We start from the raw sequence: 19,848 nt of genomic DNA on the forward strand, positions 1-19,848 counted from the left end.
ATATAAAACAAGAAATATTCTTATCCTGTTTAGTAAGGCTTTTGGAAGTTCAGACTACAGACGGTTGTAGATTTTTCGCTTTCTCTTCGTATGGGTGTATTACATTATTTAGATAGATTTCATTTTACCAAAGTCCGCACTTAAATATTAAAAATCGCAGCTGGAATTCATTGATTGGAATCTGCCTTGTTTCAAACACAAGTCGTCACTCAACGTCGTAATAAAAAAATTTAAAACGAAATCCTGTCGGTCTCATACAGTATCACTGTGACCTACATCTAAAGTAATATCACACATATTGTGCGCTCTGACTTTGTCCAGTCGGGTTTCAAGCTTCATCATCATAAGCACTTGATGTATTGCACTAATGCTCCTACTGGACTAAATGTCAGCGACGTATAAAATAAGAAGCACCAATCAACGGGACTAGCAATAGCCACCTCTAAGATAGTTATGTATTGTTCTAACTTTCTTGCTCTTACTTGTGTCATCAAGTGCGCTTCGCGCAGTCATCTCTTCTTTGCATTCAGTAATATTTAGTTTCATGTTTGAATTATTTCATATTTGACATATATATCAAAATTATTATAGGCGAAATAAAAAAAAATTCTAAAATATACTATAAACATAAAACGATCGTATGCTTAGAAATGCTTACCATACGTTGATATTAATTAGTAAACAGAAATCCAATTACGTAGATGTTTACCGATGTAGCAATCATTATAAATATAATAATACAACAGATTTTTAGATGTTAACTATATAAGTAATAAGTAATGCATTAAATTAGTTTTTCATTTTTCTTTTTCAAATAAATAAAACCGCCAGCTGTGTGTGACAATAAAATTTGTGTTTTATTTTAAAAATTAATCTATGATTTCAAGTTTTTCGTAGGATATCTCCAACACAACTGATATATCATTTCAATTGTTTTTCAACTATTTGTTGACATCATCTGTGATACTTAAAGAGTTTGTTTACATTACCTCTTCCTCTTATCCTCTTATCCTTTTATAAAAAAAGAACCTGACAAAGTGAAACGAGCTTATTCATGATCTTATTGGTTAAAAGATAGTTACATGATCAGCTGTTATGTGATAGTTAGTATCTATATGTTATGTACGCTACTGAGAGATTACAGCGGATTTTAGTACATGAATGAATATTTGAAAAATTAATTGTTATGATGGTATGAATATAATATAAATTGATTGATTTAATGATATTAACCTCCAAATAAAAACTAACTTATACCGCAATAGAGAAATTAATGAAACTATGCTTTATGCGACAGTTTAACGTCAAATAAACAAAGAAGGCAATAAAAGATATAAATCAATAGATTCTCACGATAAAATATTGTACAGTGATTTTGGTTTTATTAAGTTACGTATCATATTAGACATTTTTTTTAAAATGCACTAACACAATCATAAACATCTACACTAAAGTATATGTTGATTACAACCAAAAAAACTATTATGTTTATATTATTACAAATTATTACTTTCCTTTATTACAAATTTTATCATTTAAGAAAACTATAAGGGAATCAAGACAGCATGTTACGTATTATGTTTATAGAACTTGTATTACATTTTTAACTTGTTTGGACTTTTGCAATTAATTTTTTTTAATTTTCAAGCTTTTGAACAATAATTTTTTAACATAGAAGATTGGATAATAAAAACTTTAAACTTCATTGATAACACTTTTTAATCATGAGTATCTATGTAACTACATATTTATTAACTAATAAATAATATTGTAGACTATATCTTATATCATACCAGGGAATATTTAATACATAATAATTTTTTGAATGTTCAATTTCGGCAATAAAAGCTCTGATTTATATTCGTGGCCAAATAAATGCGAAAAAAGATGAAAATGATCAGCACGCGAAATGTGCTAGACATCACTGGTATAAATTAAAGTGAAAAATTTTTTTTTTAATAAATTAATGTTATCGAATGCGCTAAAATCAATTCACAGTATTTCATATGACATATGAATTTGTACTTATCTTCATTATTGATGATGATTATCCAAAACTTATTTTTCCAACAATGTTATTCAATAAATTTATATGTCCTAAAATAAATGTAATTATAATGCATTAAGAGTACTTCAGCGTACTATTTTAAGATTAAGCCGTTGAAAATTGAAATTGTTGTGAATTTTTGTTTTGTTTTTGAAAAGGTTAACATTTTTTCATACGTAATTGATAGTAAACAATCATAACTATTAAAAAAATATTGTCTTTATAACTATCCTTTAAATTTGAACTAGGTAAAAAAGATTTTCTTAATGATTATATTGAGTTTTAGGTACCGTCACGCTCTTTTGCAAAATTTTAATTAAACGTAACGTGTGCCAGTATTTTTCTGTGAATTCTTGTTAAAGTACTCACTTGCGTAGAGTTTGAAAATGGAAATCGTGAAAGAAAAATCGTTAATACTTCTTTTTCACTTCGTTATCAGTGTATGGTAAAACTGCATAGATCTCGTTTCATAAAAATTATTTCATCTATGCTCGTATATCCTGCCGCAACCTAAAAAGAATAAATAGATTGGTATGTCAATAAGAGGCTACATATTTATTACACTCACCATCTAGAGTGTGTGATAAAAAAATAGCTTCAAAAATATAAATTATTGTCTGAAAATATCTATTTATGTATAGCATGTGATATTGTTTATTTACAATGGTCCTCACGTATGCGAGATTGTGAGCGTAGTAATATCATAAATGACGCTTCGTCTATGTAAAGGTAATAGAAAATTAGGTATAATTAGTGAACAAAATAGTGATACTATGGTTAAATTCAGTTTATATTATACCGTACAAGTGTAAAGGTACCTCTAACTTATCATAATCTATCAGAAAATCTTTTTGTTTTATGGTTCAAGTTCAGACGATAGGTAAAAATTGAATGTTTTATAAATAGTTATGATTATTTACCATTGAATCTAGATGAACAAATGTTAAGCTTTTCATTCCACTTTTTATCATATTTATTCAATCAATTTATTTTAAATGTCAAGATTGTGAGTGTGTTTGTAAATCATTTATATTTGTTCATAGATTTATTATATGTAGTAATATATAATGTATGCCTTTACACTTATTAAACTTTGTGCATGCAAGTTTTAGATTCTAATAGACGTATGAATAAATGATGCAATTTAAAAACATGACTATCGTTATTAATTGACAAACATATTCCATTGGTCTTCATTATTTGACAAAAATCAATAAATATTTATTAATCTAAAAATAAATTAGTTCAAAATATTGTAATAAACGAACCATCTTTATCAATAGATAATATTTCCCTACGGTATTAGAAAGATAAATGTGTGCCTTTAACTGTTCATTCTTGTGATATCCTTTTTATGTCCTTGAAAATCTCAAAATTGATCAAAAAAAGTACATGATTTTCATGGTTTATAGAATTTAATAGAAAACAAAATATGATTATGATAATTTGACTTCAAGTTTATATTTTACGGGTCATATAAGGAGTTAGTCTTGGTTTACTTTTTGCTAAAAATGTTGGTGATCGTCTATATAGCTTTGAAAATTGTAGCACTGCGTAATAGCTGAAAACAGTAACGGAATTGCAAAGTGGACATTTCAAGTGAAATATGTGTTTTCAATGCTTTGAAAAGATAAAAATTTTGAGTAAAAAAATTCATTATAAATATTATTGAATCGATATATTTTAAATCGTAAAATTTGAGTTTGAATCCAGATAAATGTTGTCTAATTGTTCTTCATCAAATTCAGCAAAATTATACTATATAGGCGCCTAATTAATATATTTTTAGGTGGAATTCGCTACATACTCCAATTTAGATTGTATTTTGCTACGTTTTCTGAACTTTTATCGTATACCATTAAATTCTTTAATTTCTACTGGTATGCATTTCCATTCGCCATTTTGATATAGAACATAGACGTATGATCATGGGTATCAAGGTTATCAAGATGTGATTAAGTCAAAACTGCTTTAGAATAATACAAAGACTCTTCACAATATGTCATTATGGTTAGTTTATACAAATATATCCTTCTGCCAAAGACATTTTTATTGAATATTCAAACTGCTTAGAGCTAGCAATAGCTAATAACTCTTTAAATCAGCTTGATAAATAAGGGACTCACCAAGGAGTTCGGTTTTTTCCCGCAGCACTTTAATACGCTGCCACTCGGCATGCTGTTTGCTACTGCCTGAGAATTCCGGTCGTACCGCTCTCTCCTCGTTCGTTAACGTGTACTTTTAGAAAAAGTGATGTGTATGAATCGTAGCATCCCTATTCTCTCTCGTACTTTTTTTATTAAATTTTACAGGCACATCTATTATCTATTATACGTTAAGACATACTCAAACAATTATAAATCATACATACATTTAAGATTTTTTTTTGCAAGAAATTGATTCTTTTCAACAGGCAAACAAGTTTTATCAAATTAAATTTAGAGAAACGTCAACTTATCAACATACCACGTTCGTATTATTAGGGAAAATTTGCAAATTTAAGCTTGGTATGTGCGTCATTACTAGCTCTAGAGTAAAACTAATACTTCACTCGAAGCAAAATCTCATCTCTTTTTTTCTCCCTCTTTCTATATTCTTTCCTCCCCTCCCTCCTCCCTATTCTCTCTGCCTTTCTCTCTTTCTCTCGTTCGCTAGTTTACTCACTCACTGCATAGCGGCTCTCATCCGAGAGCTGTCTGTTACTCGATACTTTATGCGGAGATAATGATACGTCCGAGCCTCAAGTCGGGCAAAAAGTTTTGATGAAAATTAACGAGATCAGGGCAGCGCCTACTGAGATCAACTCAATCGAATTCCTTTTATATCCTGGATTCGATTTCGGATCTGTCTCGATACTTCGTGGTTTTTTGATCAAGTTTCACAATGTTTAGAGCTCCCTGGTATGCCGTGCCTTCCTTTTCTCCTTTTTCTTCTCGCATTTCACTTATACCTTATTTACTACTCGTATCAAACTCAAGTATACAAAAAACACTTTTTGCGTTTTTATCCGAAGCTCGTCATAGCAAAGAAAATTTCCTCTAGCGACGTAATCTTCCTAATTTTAAATAAAGTTTATTAATAATTTTTTTCACAGCCAAATAATTTTGTAAAAACAATTTAAATGTATAAAACTATACTTTTTTTATAAAGTTGAAATTTGCACACTATGTATTTGAATATAGGTACCAATGGAATGTGCTTCTAACAGTTCAAAAAACCTATTTTTACTTAAGCACAGTAATTTTTTAGTGCAAGAGAATTCTCTCAGGCTGCTTCACGTTTCTCATTCCCTGAGCCTGCTCATAAATTTTCCTAAAGACCCTTGGTTCTCGCTTACGCATTTCTCCCACACGATCCGCCGCAAGAAGCGCACCGGGGAGCCATTGTTGTCGTCTATGGAAATTAATTGAATGTATTTGAATAAGAGATGGTTGTTCTCAGCTTGTTCTAGCCTCTAAACTGCTCTGACCTATACATTCAAGCACAGGCTTTGCCATGATGATTCATCTCTGCATACACCTTTCCTTTTTTTACTTTCCTCTCTCAAGTATGTGGCTCCTTTGCCTTGTCTCACTAACTCTCTCTTTCTCTCTTTCCCTCCCTTCATCTCTCTCTCTCTCTCTCTCTCTCTCTCTCTCACTCTCTCTCTCTCTCTCTATCTCTCTCTCTTCCTTTTACTATATTTATTCAACTATGTAACTATCTGCTTTTGAATTTCGATCTCTATCATATAGATATTAATTTAGATAGTGTAATTTTACACGAGTAAAGTTATTGCATAATAATAGGACTATATGGATAATGCAGAGAAATAAGATACTTAACAAATATCCCTTGATTGAAAATGATAGCAATACTTCAGTAACAATATATAGACCGATAAAAATCACGTTAATGAATTTTAGTATACTGTCTAGTAAAATAGGACTTGTAACTGACAGTATGTTTTCTGATATATTATACTTTGCAAGAATTCAATAAAATTGGAGTCATTTGCTCAAATAGAATCGCCATAGATATTTAAGAAAGCAGTCGCAAACCTGATGCGAGTCAAACACGAAGTAGCCACAAATAATCAAGGTGCCAGATATGGCCACGCGGCCTTTTCAACTTAGACGGATCAACCAAGGTTCTTCTTACGGTTTTGACTTGTTAAATCTAATTTCTTAGGTGCATTTTTGTCAATTGTTGATTCAATTATTAATAACAATACTTTTTTAATTAATGAAAAATTAATTTTCTTGTAAAACAAAATTTTTTTGGATTCCTCGATATATTTTGAGTAAAATCAATTTTTAGTCATTTTTCTTTCCGGTCAGTCATCAAAGTTTTGAAAAGTACGACTTTTTGGATTTTTAACCTTACTAAATTTATTTAATACACTCTTCATTTTAAGTTTTTGTTTTATTTATAATATTAACTAAACTTTTTACAAGCCAAAATTGAAATTCTAATATAAGCACGAGTATATACACAAGAATAAATCATACAGTTTGAAATACATTATGACCATCGCGGTATTTATTGATGAATAAAAATTGAATTTGTACTTCATTTCACAAAAAACGAAATATTTTTACTTTATTCAATATGTATCGCGAAATTATCTAAAATATCGATCAGATATCTATGATTAATAAAATGCACTAAACTTTTATACTCTTGTACAATGCCAAATCTTTCTCCATATTAATGGTTTGCTATGGTCTTATAGTAAATCAGTAATATTACTATAAGTAATACATTTTCTATCATATGTTTTTTTAGTTGCCTCGGTGGAATCACTTGAAAACATGCTTCAAATTTAATAGGTTCATTATTCTAATAATTAGTTTCCATTGTCCGCATACGTCATTACATTACAATCTATAGACACAAAAATATATTTTTTTCATTTTATTCTACTTTCATTCTACCTCTTTCACATATCATAGATGACAGTCAAATTGTTTATTTGTACTAATTTCAATAAATCTAACATAATTTCAAAATATAACCTTACACTTTCTTAAACCAAATGATTAATTGTATAATTCCTTTCTTGATTAATATTGTAGAATATTATCAACATTAATTATTCATGAATCATAAAATATAATAAAAATTAAAATTTCGTGCTTTTTTTATTCATAAATCATTCACAATGCTGAATTTCCACTGATTATTTTATTATTTTTCATAATAAAAAATGTTTATGATTATAATTTTAGAACACTATTTATACAGTTAAGAAAGTTCATAATAGTTATGCTAGTTTAACACTAGCATACGGTACTATACCCGCTTAAGTTATTTACAAGTATTCAGTACATATTTTTGTAATAGAGTTATAGTTAAAAATGTAATGAATCGTATTTTATAAACTTCGATAATTGGTATTTCACAAATCATATACTAGGATGAAAAACTGTCCGGAATATAATTTATTTAAAATTCATTCAATAAACTAAAAAATTTTCTATTTTACAAAACACACATTTTTTTATTAATTGTTGAAACCTTGTTAATTTATAATTTGACGATATCGGAGCCAAAAAAATTCAGATTTAGTAGGTCAAAATATATATGAAAAACTTTTATTGGGATAATGTTGTTGCTTAACATATCGTATCAAAGTATATAAATAATGCAGAAAATTTAAGAAGAAATCTGAATACTCTCGATTCGCAGAGTAATAAAAAAATAAAGTATAAGAAATCTGTTATGCGTTATCATCGCGTGATCCTTTCCCACGTCGCCGTAGTGTTTTAAATGAGAGATCATAATGATTAAGCCCAAGTCATTGGATCTGTCTCGACTAACCAAAGGAAGGAAGTGGTCACTGTTTATTTACCTTGGATCAATTTACGCGTCCCTTCCGCACGATCGCATAATTTTAATTGACGCGTCAATCAATGGCTTCATGGCTTCCTTACTCGAGCACGCGCCGCTATTTGAATTTCGTAAGAAATTATTTTTAAGTTTTCATGTATTTGATAGGTAAGTATTGATGGTTACTCTCTTATTAAGAACAACTTCAAAATACTTTTTCTGTTATATACTAGTACATATGGTACTATGAACGTTAAACTTATGAACGTTCTTCAACAATAGGCTCTTTGGAAAAATATATAAGTAATCCAATAACGGCATAGGACATTTTATAGCAAAGCATTAATCTCATATAAATTCGATTTCATATTACATATATGCTCTTGATTTTTTAGATTTCCTTTTCAATATTAGGGACTTAAAAATACTTATAAGTATTTTATTGATTGTATAAATACTTGAAGTTCTAATGAAACAAAGCTGATATATTGAAATAAAATAACCATTTTTAAATAATCTTTAGTTTATTCAAAAGTATATTTCGTATACAAATCGTTTATTTGAATTTAAAAAAAGTGTTTTACTCTATTAAAACTTAATGATTTAACTATAATAAAACTATTTGATTCAAGAAAATGGATTTGTAAGATATCTTTCTATTTGTTTCGAACAAATTTTTTAAATATAAAGATCATAAGGGATTAATTGATACTAAAAAGAAATTGTTTTGGTTTGCGTGCATAGTATGTGTGTGTGTGTAAATTTTCTTCAAAATAATTTATTATAATTTCAAATATTATCAAACATATTTCCCTAATGATAACAAAAATTTGTATATCGAAACTTTTAAAAATATCAAACATACATTTATTTAAAGATTCCTGCGAAATTCAGATGATAATTGAAATTTGTTAAGTTGTCTGAATTAAGTTTATTTTAAAAGAAAGAATGTATATAAAATCTATAAACTCATTATTTAGAAGTCATTTTTATGCACTTCATTCTAGAAATATTAAATGAATAACTGCAGCTTATAAAAAACGTCAATTCTTCAATATCACTATGACCACTATATATACATATTTTATTTATTTAATAATTAGCACACAATACTAATAAATTTAATTACTAAATATGTATATTATAAAAGAAGATAATCAACTAACACATTTACTTCAATTCCCGGACTAACTTTTATCAAATATTTTCTAAATATTTAATATAAAAAGTATTTCCAATAAATTTTTTACATTTTTTAAATAATTTCAAAGTCAGTAATTCATCTACGATTAAAGAAATGTTTATATATTTATGAAATGCTCATATCTACATTCTTATTATATAGTATATCCTATAAAAAACACTGGTAATTTGTCTATGTCTAATATTTATCATAATGATATAATTTATTATGATATCGTAATAACTACATCAACAACTGTTGTATACCTCTAGTTTTTTAGAGAAAACAATATGCTTCGATAAGCATGTGTTGAAGAATCACGCGAGTTACTATGTAAATAGTGACGTCTGACGTTGGAATTACACGTAGATAAAATATTATCGATTTTACAAACACAATGAAAAATGAGATTAAAGCAGGGCAACTGATTATTTTTTTTAAATTTTCTTATAAAAATGTTTGGTATGTACATATGTATGCATATGTGTACTTGCGTACACATGGAAGTTACAACGAAGTTGGAAATTATTAGGGTAAATGATAAAATACTAACTTGTGTCATCAGTCGATCGGCACCAGTGCCTTCTTCGTCCTTGAATATTATGTCGGCATTATAGTTGGGTACCAAATCACGAAAACGGTTGTCATTGCGTGAAACTCGGCCTTCGCTGAGACCTGAGGCGGGCAATGTATTCTCCGAAACATTTGGTACGTGCTGTTTAAAAACAAGGGGCGTGAGCTTGCGTAGAATAGGCCGGCGGCCACCGCCTCGGCCGGGGCCACAAGCAAACGCGAGGCCCACGAGCTGTCCAAGGAGGAGCTGGGTAGCGAGCAGCCAACGAGCTAGCAGCATAACTGCTGCGGATCTTTAACCTCGGCCGAGCCCGAGTCTGGCGTCTGCACTCGAGCAGCAACACCACCTACAGCAGCCAACTTCCAGGTCCGCTGCATCACCCCGCACACAAGCACACTTTCACTCACCCACCAGCACCTCAGATAGATTATACTTTTTAAAAATTATAATTTTAAAACAATAACTCAAACGCAATTATCTTGGATTCGTTGATTTTTTAATCACTATTGTCTATCTTCGTGATATTAGAGCCTTTTGATCTGCTAACACAGCCTGATCACACTACCGAACACGGTCTACTGTGACGGCAAGGTCGTCAGTCACGCTTTCTTCCACGGCTTGAAACATTCAGTCTGAACATTTTTCCAAAGGTGGGAAATCGTCAAAGATGGACTCACTAGTCCCCTACTGTCCCTTCTCCTAGGTATCATTTGGGTAGGGAGTACTCTCCCATTGGTCGCTGGGCGGAGCTTGCCAAGCTCCCAAGACTATAAGGAGTTTAAAATATTGGGTGTCTTCTTTCCTTTAACTTCTTTAGAGACCACGTTCTCATCTGCCGCTGGCTCACCAACTATTAGCAACAATGCTTATTCGTGTTATTGCCCTTTCGCGATTTAGTAGTCTAACAATATTATACCCTTCCATCAATCCTTCTCGCCTTCTTTATTCGATACATTTTTCTACAGTATACCATGTGGAATGGAAGGAAACAAAGCAAAGAAAAGGCTGATCCGTGGCTGAGAATTCATACAAAACTTCGTAAGAGTTTATTCAGCGCATTGCTTATCTCAATCTTATAAAGATTTCTCAGAATATAGATTTTCATTGATATTTATTGATTTTAATCTATTAACAGTTCTTTTTACATTTTTTATCTATGTTTTGATTTATAAATACACATATTCAATAACCTATAATAAACCTAACTTTCTTATGAGTAGTACCGAATAATTAAAAATTTATGATAAAGTCAATTATAGATTTTACCTGAATTTATTATGATCGTAGAATTTTCAACTATATTGTATTTGCAGATTGTAGAAAAATATAAATCATATCAGAAGGAAAAAAGCAGCATAAAGTATTTTCCCAAATTTGGATTTAATAAATTAAAAAACTAATATTAAAATTTTCAAATAGGAATACATTTTTAATTAAGAATGATATTAAAGTTATTTATTCAATGATTCATTTTCAGTCTAGACTCATCGCTAAATAATTTATTTTTACTCTCAATCTATTCTGGTGTAACATTGATTCAGAGTTATGATTACAAACAAAATCAGAACAAGATAAGTGCAGATTTTTATTTGATTTCACAACAGAATCATAAAATTCTACATTCCAGATGATAAAAAAACGCTGAAAAGTTAATTATTAATTGTTATATATGAATAGAGAAAGGTTGTTTGACTCTTATACATTCTAGAACATTTTTTTAATAATTTCCAACACTCAAGTGAACGTCATCGAGACACTTCGTCGATAATTAATTTTAACACAAATCAAATTGTATTATTGTTGTTTATTCGATCTAAGATCCTAAAATATTTTAAGGTATAAACGACTCATCTCTGACCTATATAACAATTGTTCATTCATTGTAATGTTAACATGGTTTTGAGTTAATTTACTTGTCTGATAAAAAAGATTGATTGACGATGTTTACCTATGGGTGAAAAAATTATAAATCTTTCAGGATTTTCATGATTATTTTGAGCAAAAAATTGCATAGTAATGTGATTTAATGGATATCGAAGCTTATTTGTATTGCATTATGGTGCATACAAAAATTGTTATAGCATGAAAGACGAAAAAAAACTTTCGATAATTTTTTTACGCTAAACTTTGAAGGTCTGTCATTTCATCAGAAATGAAAATAATTTATTTGAAAAAACTTAAGTTGCTACATTGAATATCTTAAAACTCATAATTTTTAACAAATTTGGAAAATTATAAAAACTATGTTGTAAAACCGCAAAATGTCGATCTCAGCAATGAAAAATTTTACATATTCGATAATTAATTTGAAGAATTGTACTAAATCGCTCGTCTCTAATTGTGCTCACGTCACCATTAACTCAAACGGAGACGTTATAAAGGTAATTAAAAAAAAATTAGATATTTCATGAAATTATTTGTAAATTTTTGTAAGATACGAAAAGTTGTATTTATTATTACAAAAAGCCTAAGACCGAGAAAAATTGTAAGTAAGATTCATTACACGACCTGAAAGTCGAAAAAGAGTATGTTCAAAAACAGTAACAATGATATGGAAAACAAAATCTTTGAAAATTTTTCGACACTATTATCTACATGATTAAGTATAATTTATTTTGTATAATTATTAATATGTGATTTTTTTGTTAAGTTTCATTTCATTGCTGAAAACCTTTTGTTTTTGAAATTTTGTAACTTACATTTTTAACAGAAAATGAAATTTTTTATAAATTCCACTGGACTATGTATTTTTGAATAGTTAAAGTATATACCTAATTTTTTCGAACAAATATTTTCATTATTGATAAAATTGCAGACCTTTAAAATGGAGGATAAAAAAGTCAAAGATCTGTATTTTATATATTTTATGCTGCCAAATTACGGCTACTTGATGTAGAAACTAATAACATTACTGATAAAACAATACTCTTTGATAAACTGTAAATTACGTTATTAGGGGATATTTTTTGTTCAAGATAGTCACCAAAAATCTAAAAGCTTTATCACTTATTGACTGCCAAGTAGAGATTATTTTCAGATCTATTATTCACCTGTAAACAATTCGTAAGTAAACATAAAAATAACAACTCCGATCGTCACTACGAAATGTCATTTTTTAATTATATATACAGTGTCGGTCACGAATTTTTACCCACCCACGAGCAAAATTAGTCAAATATTAAAGTTTTATTTCTTTGGTTGAAATTAGCGTACAGAAACGGGTAGGGACGCATAGCTTTTAAAGTTTTTACTGCAGAAAATGATGTCCATTTTTTAATTTTTTTTGTATTAAAAATAGGGGTTCCAACCCCCAAAAGTCAAACACACCAGAGTTTGTTTTACTTTTTATAAGGATTATTACCCACTTTGTTTTATTAAAAAATATTGACTAGAAGAAAAAGTTATTTGAAAAAAATGTTTCTGGGGGTGAACTTTGAGGGTGGATTTCACCCCTTAAATATATTTTTCCGCCGATAAAAAAAATACCAATCTGTTGCTTTTTTAATGTACTACAACATGTACGAGAATTATCAAAATCGGTGAGTTCGGGTTGGGGTACCTTCCTTGTTAGTAAAATTTTTTCTAATTCTTTTTTTGGATACTATCAATTTTGACGAGGTCGCCTACTCTTGATCAAACAAAACAAAACCTTACCATAACTGAACCATCACCGTGCTTCACTCTAGCAACTAAACATTCATTGTTATATATCTGATTCGCCCTTCTTCTTACATAAACTCTTCTTTTACTACCAAAAATTTCAAAGTTTGATTCATCTGACCACAGAACTTTCTTCTAATCATCAATTATCCAGTTTTAGTGTGCTCTTGCCCATTGCATTGGGTTCATGCAATGGGCATTCCCATTGGCATGCCCTCCAATTGGCATGCCTATTGTTTCTTCTTACTTACCAATCGTAATAGAGGTTTTTTATGGGCGATTCAACCAAATAGTCCTTTCTCTCTTAAACACCTTTTCACTGTGCTTACACTTATAGTTTTCTTCAAGCCTTCATTAACATGTGCAGTAATTTCAAGGTCTCTAATCTTTCGGTTTTACAAACTTACTTCGCAAATATAGCTGTCTTCTTTTTCAGTAGTTTTTCTTGTTGGCTTTCGACTTATATGTTCTAATTGCCTCTTTTACAGAATTTTTCAATATTATAATCTACTGTACGCCTATCAACTTCCAACTTTTTTGCAATTGCATGACTGCTCATTTGAAGTTCATGAAGTGCAATAATCTTATAACGCTCACAACTGAGCCACGGCTGCTTTTAGCTCTTGGTAGTTCTTACTGTATATATTAGCTACACAACCAAAGCGAGTAGAACGACGTCCCCGCGCCTCAGTGATTCGAAGTGCGTTTCATAATTACGCGTTATCATTTATACATACTTGTATGTATGTAAGCATTTATGTATGTAAGCATGTATGTATGTATGTATGCATGCATGTATGTATGTGTGTATGTACTCATCATTAATTAATCAAATAGTGGAGCAGGGAAGGGGGAGTAAATAGTAAACATTGTATTTTTATTGAAATTTTTTTTATTTATAAAAATACGTCTTATTCTACAAGTATAAAAATAATTTATTAAAAATTGTGTTTTTCCTTAAATGAAATTTTTTTTATTGATAAAAATAAATCTTATTCTATAAATAATTTATTAAAAGAATACTCATAAAAATTCTTTAATAATTTACAAAAGTCTCTGAAAATAATAACTACGGCTCAGACGGCATGCCGTAGTCGAGCAAACGCACGAAGGGCGCGGGTTCGATTCTCCGTAGTGTTGATACATATTTTTTTATTAATATTATAATTTTAATTAATGATAAATATTTTATTATTTTTAAGAATTATTTATTTAAATATAATTAAGTATTTAAATGACTATTTTCTCGTCGCGGTCTTTCTTATCGTCACGGTCTCTCTTACCATCGCAACCCCTCTTGTCGCGATCTTCCCTTCGATCAGCATTGTCACGTCGGCCTCTGCGTTCAGAATTATTTCGGTCGTCGTGGCCACCGAAAGAATGTAAGAAAATATGATGGTACTTACGGCAAGTTTCACACGTTTCTTTCGCGTTGCAGTCCCCTCGCGAGTGTCTGTCGCTCAGACACTTGAAGCAAAGTCGTCACTGCTTAGCTAAAAATCACTTGCGCCTAGTGTTTTCGTTTTTAAACTTGCGACAGTTTTTCAATTCATGATTCTCGCGGTGGTAATGCAGAAATCTGTTCGCCGCAGGCGATCTCTCTTTATAGTCTCCTTGTCCTTTCGCTGCAGCGCAAATCACGGCAGCTCTCGGCCTCCTTGCTGAATCGTCGCTGCCCCTTGATGATGCAATCTCAATGTCAAATATTCCAGCACGCACTACTATATCCGATTTTCTACTCATAAATTTCGCGAGTTTTTCCAAAGACGATGCGTTGGACGGCAAGTCACTCGCATTTTCGACGTATCGATAACATGTCGATCTTAATTCGTCTGGAATCTTATTCGCCACGCTCAATAACAAATCCATGCTATACAAATACTGAGTCGCGAACGAAACTAATTTGCCTTTGCCTAATTTTAAACATGGTAGCACATGCAAATCACGAACAAGACTCTGAGCGATCACGAATCTATTCCCGAAGTGTTTTTCTAACTCGATTATGACATCTTTCGGATCGTCGGTCGTTGCCAAAAGTGTTTTCACTAGGTCCTAGGCTCGTCCTTTTAATGCTCTTTCTAAGCGCCCGATGTTACGTCGATCGCTAAAATTACTCGCGGACTCGGCGCACGAATTACATTGGCTGTATTAATTAACTACCGAATAACAAAGATACCGCTCTTTCGAGTAGATGTACGCCTTGATAATCGCTAACGTTCGCGCTACCTTGATCGTGATGTTGTCGATTCGCCTTACTGGTAGGTACGTAACTCGTCGATGCTGCTACTGGAGACGCTGTGCGGGTGACGTTGACCTCTGGTTCGAGCGAAGGACCCAGTTGCGGTCGCTGCCTTTCGTCAGATGGTGTCGATTCTCTCGGCGGCTCAACGGATGGCTGGGTTATTTGTTTCCGTTGACGGTGGGTGGGCCTCGATGCTCTTTGTGCACCACCATATCCTGACCTCGTGCGGATGGCTTCTCCCGGCGGAGCTGCTACAGGCGTTCTAGGTGCCGCAGATGCAGCTGCAGGCATAACTGCGACAACCTCTCACTGGATTCGTTTCGCAGGCAGCACCTGCTTGCCGACCGGCCCGCGTCGTTTTCTCATCACCATTGCAGAAACACAGATGAATTTCACGAGCACCAAAAACCACACAATGAATCACTATCCCAACGATCTCGTCTCCGCACAATTGAAACGATGTTCCTCACTCGGGGTACCAATTTGTTAGGGGTGAACAATTGTGCGGAAGGGATGATCATAAATACAATTAAAATGAACTTTTAATATATTTTTTTAATAAAAATCTGTATACAAATTAAAAGTTAAAACTAAACAGCCGGCATGAAAAATCTCACCATGTGAGGAAAAAGCCGCTATTTCACAAAAAAGGCCTAATCTAAATTAAAGATAGCGCGCGCAAATGGAGAGGGAGGCACAACTCGCTTCGTCGAAGTCCGAACGCAAAGTGCATTTCTTCTTTGCCTCATGTCACATGCTGCCGAATTTTCTCGCCAGCCTCGCCGTCAACGCCGCACAGTAGGAGATTTGGAAATTTTTTTGGACAAAATTGAATATCTTTTGATTGGAAAAAGATATCGACATCAATCCAAGGGCATTTTGAAGCTTAATTGGTGCTGAATAAAGGAAAACTATCAGCATTATCATTATATATATCTTTGACCTTTAAAAATAAGGTCAAAGTTGGCATTTTATGAAAAAATTTCATTCTTTCCAATTTTTAGCCTTCAAACGGATGATAATTTAATATAAATATATCGCATTTTTTTAGGATTTTGAACGAGAATTCCGAATCCGTTATCAGAATTTCGATTAAGTATAGTAGTCATTGAGAAAAACGCGTCCGAAGCCAAGGAAAGCCCAGTTTTCCTTGTTATTTCTTGTTTATCTCCCTGCAAACGGTGGATATCGTCTTATTCCATAAACGGAATATACATTTTTACAGGATTTTGAACGAGGATTCCGAATCCGTTATCAGAATTTCGATTAAGTATAGTAGTCATTGAGAAAAACGAATATATATTTCATTAGAAACGAGAAACCCGAATTTATTGTCAGAATTTCATTTATCTATATTGTTAATTGGTAAAAGCACTTGCAAAGTCGAGGAAACCCCGGTTTTCCATGACTCTTGTTCTCTAACTAATTGACTATACTAAATAAAAAATTCTATTACCTAAAATGACAACTATAATGTACGCCATAATAATTAAATATAATTATTTTATTACAACAATACATTATCAAGAGAAATTATTTTCAAAGTTCTTTATTCTACTTTCACATTTGTAGTGCTCTTCTAGATTTTACTTTTTTATAGTAGATTTCAATTCTATTATCCCATCCAGAGTGCTTTTCGGGATTCCCATTTTGATAGACGCTTAGAAAAGTTATATATTTACTTCAATAAGTAGACCTTTAGATTTACTAAACTTACAACAATACTGGTGAGTTATTTTCGTTATGAATGTTGTTAGCTGTAGTTTTTCATATGATATTCATGATATTATGTGTTTCTATGTTTATTCTTCTTGTTGATGTCCATTTCATATTGAATTTCATATTGAATTTCTCCGTACCCATTCATGGGGAAATTCAATCATATATAAAACAACAACATATGTTTGTCATGAAAAAGACGATATCCACAGTTTGCAGGGAGATAAACCACAAATAACAAGGAAAACCGGGCTTTCCTTGGCTTCGGACGCGTTTTTCTCAATGACTACTATACTTAATCGAAATTCTGATAACGGATTCGGAATTCTCGTTCAAAATTCTAAAAAAATGCGATATATTTATATTAAATTATCATCCGTTTGAAGGCTAAAAATTGGAAAGAATGAAATTTTTTCATAAAATGCCAACTTTGACCTTATTTTTAAAGGTCAAAGATATATATAATGATAATGCTGATAGTTTTTCTTTATTCAACACCAATTAAGCTTCAAAATGCCCTTAGATTGATGTCGATATCTTTTTCCAATCAAAAGATATTCAATTTTGTCCAAAAAAATTTCCAAATCTCCCACTGTGCGCCGTCCCGCTGCGTACACATGTTTTTGGGCCTTGCAGACACACTTATAGCATTCCCGCTCTCTCGCCCTCCGACTCTCTCGCTCGCTCTCGCTCGCTAGCCTACCGGTCCTAGGGACAAGTCTTATTATTGCCCTATCCATAACTCATCAAGTGAGATGAGATGACCTACACGATCAAGAGCGAATTCCACACGGAGTCTACAGCCTTCGAGGAGCAAGTCCGCGTATCTGAAATTTCTGGTTTCACTGTCACGTAACGCATCCCGCGCTCGTGCACGTTCATGGATTGAGTTTGAGCTCCGAGAGTAGTACTGTTGACTCAATCGCAGGTCCGCGACAAGTCGCCCTGGTGTACATCATTGCATCATTCGTCTCTCATCCATCCTATCACACGCTACATCGAAAGTCACATCCGTCCGTCCACTCCTCTCTCACAATCGACTTCAATGAATTTGTCGTAGATCGCTCGATTCTGATTCTAGATTCGCTACAAACTTATTCTCTAACCGCAAGGTAAACTAATCAGCTACTCATCTGTAGATTCATTTTCATAATTTTTGTCATACTGCGCGATGATGCTCAGACCTGAGAGCAGCAGTTGATTTTGTTTGTTTTTTTCGTTTTTTATGCATCTTCGAATTTCGACTGAAGTTTCTGAGTCAAGCAATATGAACGGTCACCATGAGTCACGCTTCTCGTAGACGCGCATGTCTTTTCTCACGCGACGCATTTCCTCTATTCTCTCTTACTTTTAATGCCTAGCGCTATTTTAGTGTACTTATCAGCCACTCGAATTCTTATTATTTCCTAGCTCGCGTCTTTATTTACTATCATGAGCTCATTTTACTAAACCGATACTTTTCGTTCGCGTCTCTCCACGGTCTCACACTCGTCGCTCTTTCCGAAAATAAAGCCTTTTACTTGGCGTTTTTTACAATAACTCACGTCCAATCTTGTTCCCGTACTTTATGTCTAATAATACCCTAATTATATTTCTATATTTCAGATTATTTGATGCTGCCTCTGCAGACTCTAAATTTAAGTTTTCATCAAGGGTTATCTCACCCTTTTCAATATTATATTTGATATTTATGCTTAAATAAGTATTAACTTGACCTAAATCTTTTATGGCGAATTTATTTGACAATTCAGTTTTGACCCTTTGTAGTCCTTTTCTATTTTTTCCGCAAATCAACAAATTATCTACGAATAATATCAAATAAATTTCATCATCTTTTTCAAATTTTGTATACAAACACTCTTACTTCTTTCAAAATTCAATTTTTAATATGATCGTCAAAACATTTGTACCAAGCTCTTGGGCTTTCTATCAAATCATACAGAGCTTTTACAAGCTTATCTACTTTATCTATTTCGTCATCATAACCTAATGGTTATTTTACAAATACTTCTGATTTAACGTAACCGTTTAATAATAATTTTAGGGTTTGTACTCTAGCTACTGGTGAGTATATATCTTCTAATACTTCAGTTTGTTGAAAACCTCCTGCAACAAGTCTTACTTTCTTACTATTATGAGATTTATTTGTGAAGACCTACTTTAAATCTATTATATTTCTATTTTTAGGTTTTTCAACTAATTTTCCAAGTTTTGTTTTTAATTAAGTAATCCATTTCACTATTCATAGCATCTTTCCACAAAGCATTTTCGTGGCTATTAATCGCTTCTTTGTATGTTGAAGGGCTATTAGCACTTACAACGCTTACATAAATGTAATTTGAATTAACAAAACTGACAGTATACCGATTACGCATTTTCCTTTCCCTTTCTGATCTTCTTAAAGTTAATATATTTTCATCGTTTGGGTTTGATATAAAGTTTTTGTTATTTATATTTCCAATGTTATTAAAATATGTATGATCATTCTCATTATCAGTCAGCGTTTGATCACCAAGGTGTTAGACGTGTCAACACTCTGCTCTACTTGGAAAGCTAAAGTATTAGCCAATCAAATGAACTGACAGTCAAATTCTAAATTTAAATTCATGTAC

General features: G+C 31.8%; 2 protein-coding genes across 4 annotated transcripts in view; one reads left to right on the plus strand and one right to left on the minus strand.

Moving 5' to 3' along the window:
* The window catches only part of LOC131663266 (sonic hedgehog protein), a 100,336-nt gene extending 90,305 nt beyond the window's left edge, over positions 1–10,031 (minus strand). Inside the window, exon 1 of the mRNA XM_058933570.1 lies at positions 9,595–10,031. Within this exon, the coding sequence (XP_058789553.1) occupies positions 9,595–9,894 (300 nt within the window). The 5' untranslated portion in view covers positions 9,895–10,031. The remainder of the gene's footprint in view (positions 1–9,594) is intronic.
* Positions 1–19,848, plus strand: part of LOC131663267 (piggyBac transposable element-derived protein 4) — a 111,411-nt gene that overhangs the window by 4,016 nt on the left and 87,547 nt on the right. The gene's annotated exons all lie outside the window — the stretch shown is intronic.

Source organism: Phymastichus coffea, unplaced genomic scaffold (assembly GCF_024137745.1).
Source record: "Phymastichus coffea isolate CEN01 unplaced genomic scaffold, Cenicafe_Pcof_1.1 PCOF00032, whole genome shotgun sequence".
Classification (NCBI taxonomy): domain Eukaryota; kingdom Metazoa; phylum Arthropoda; class Insecta; order Hymenoptera; family Eulophidae; genus Phymastichus; species Phymastichus coffea.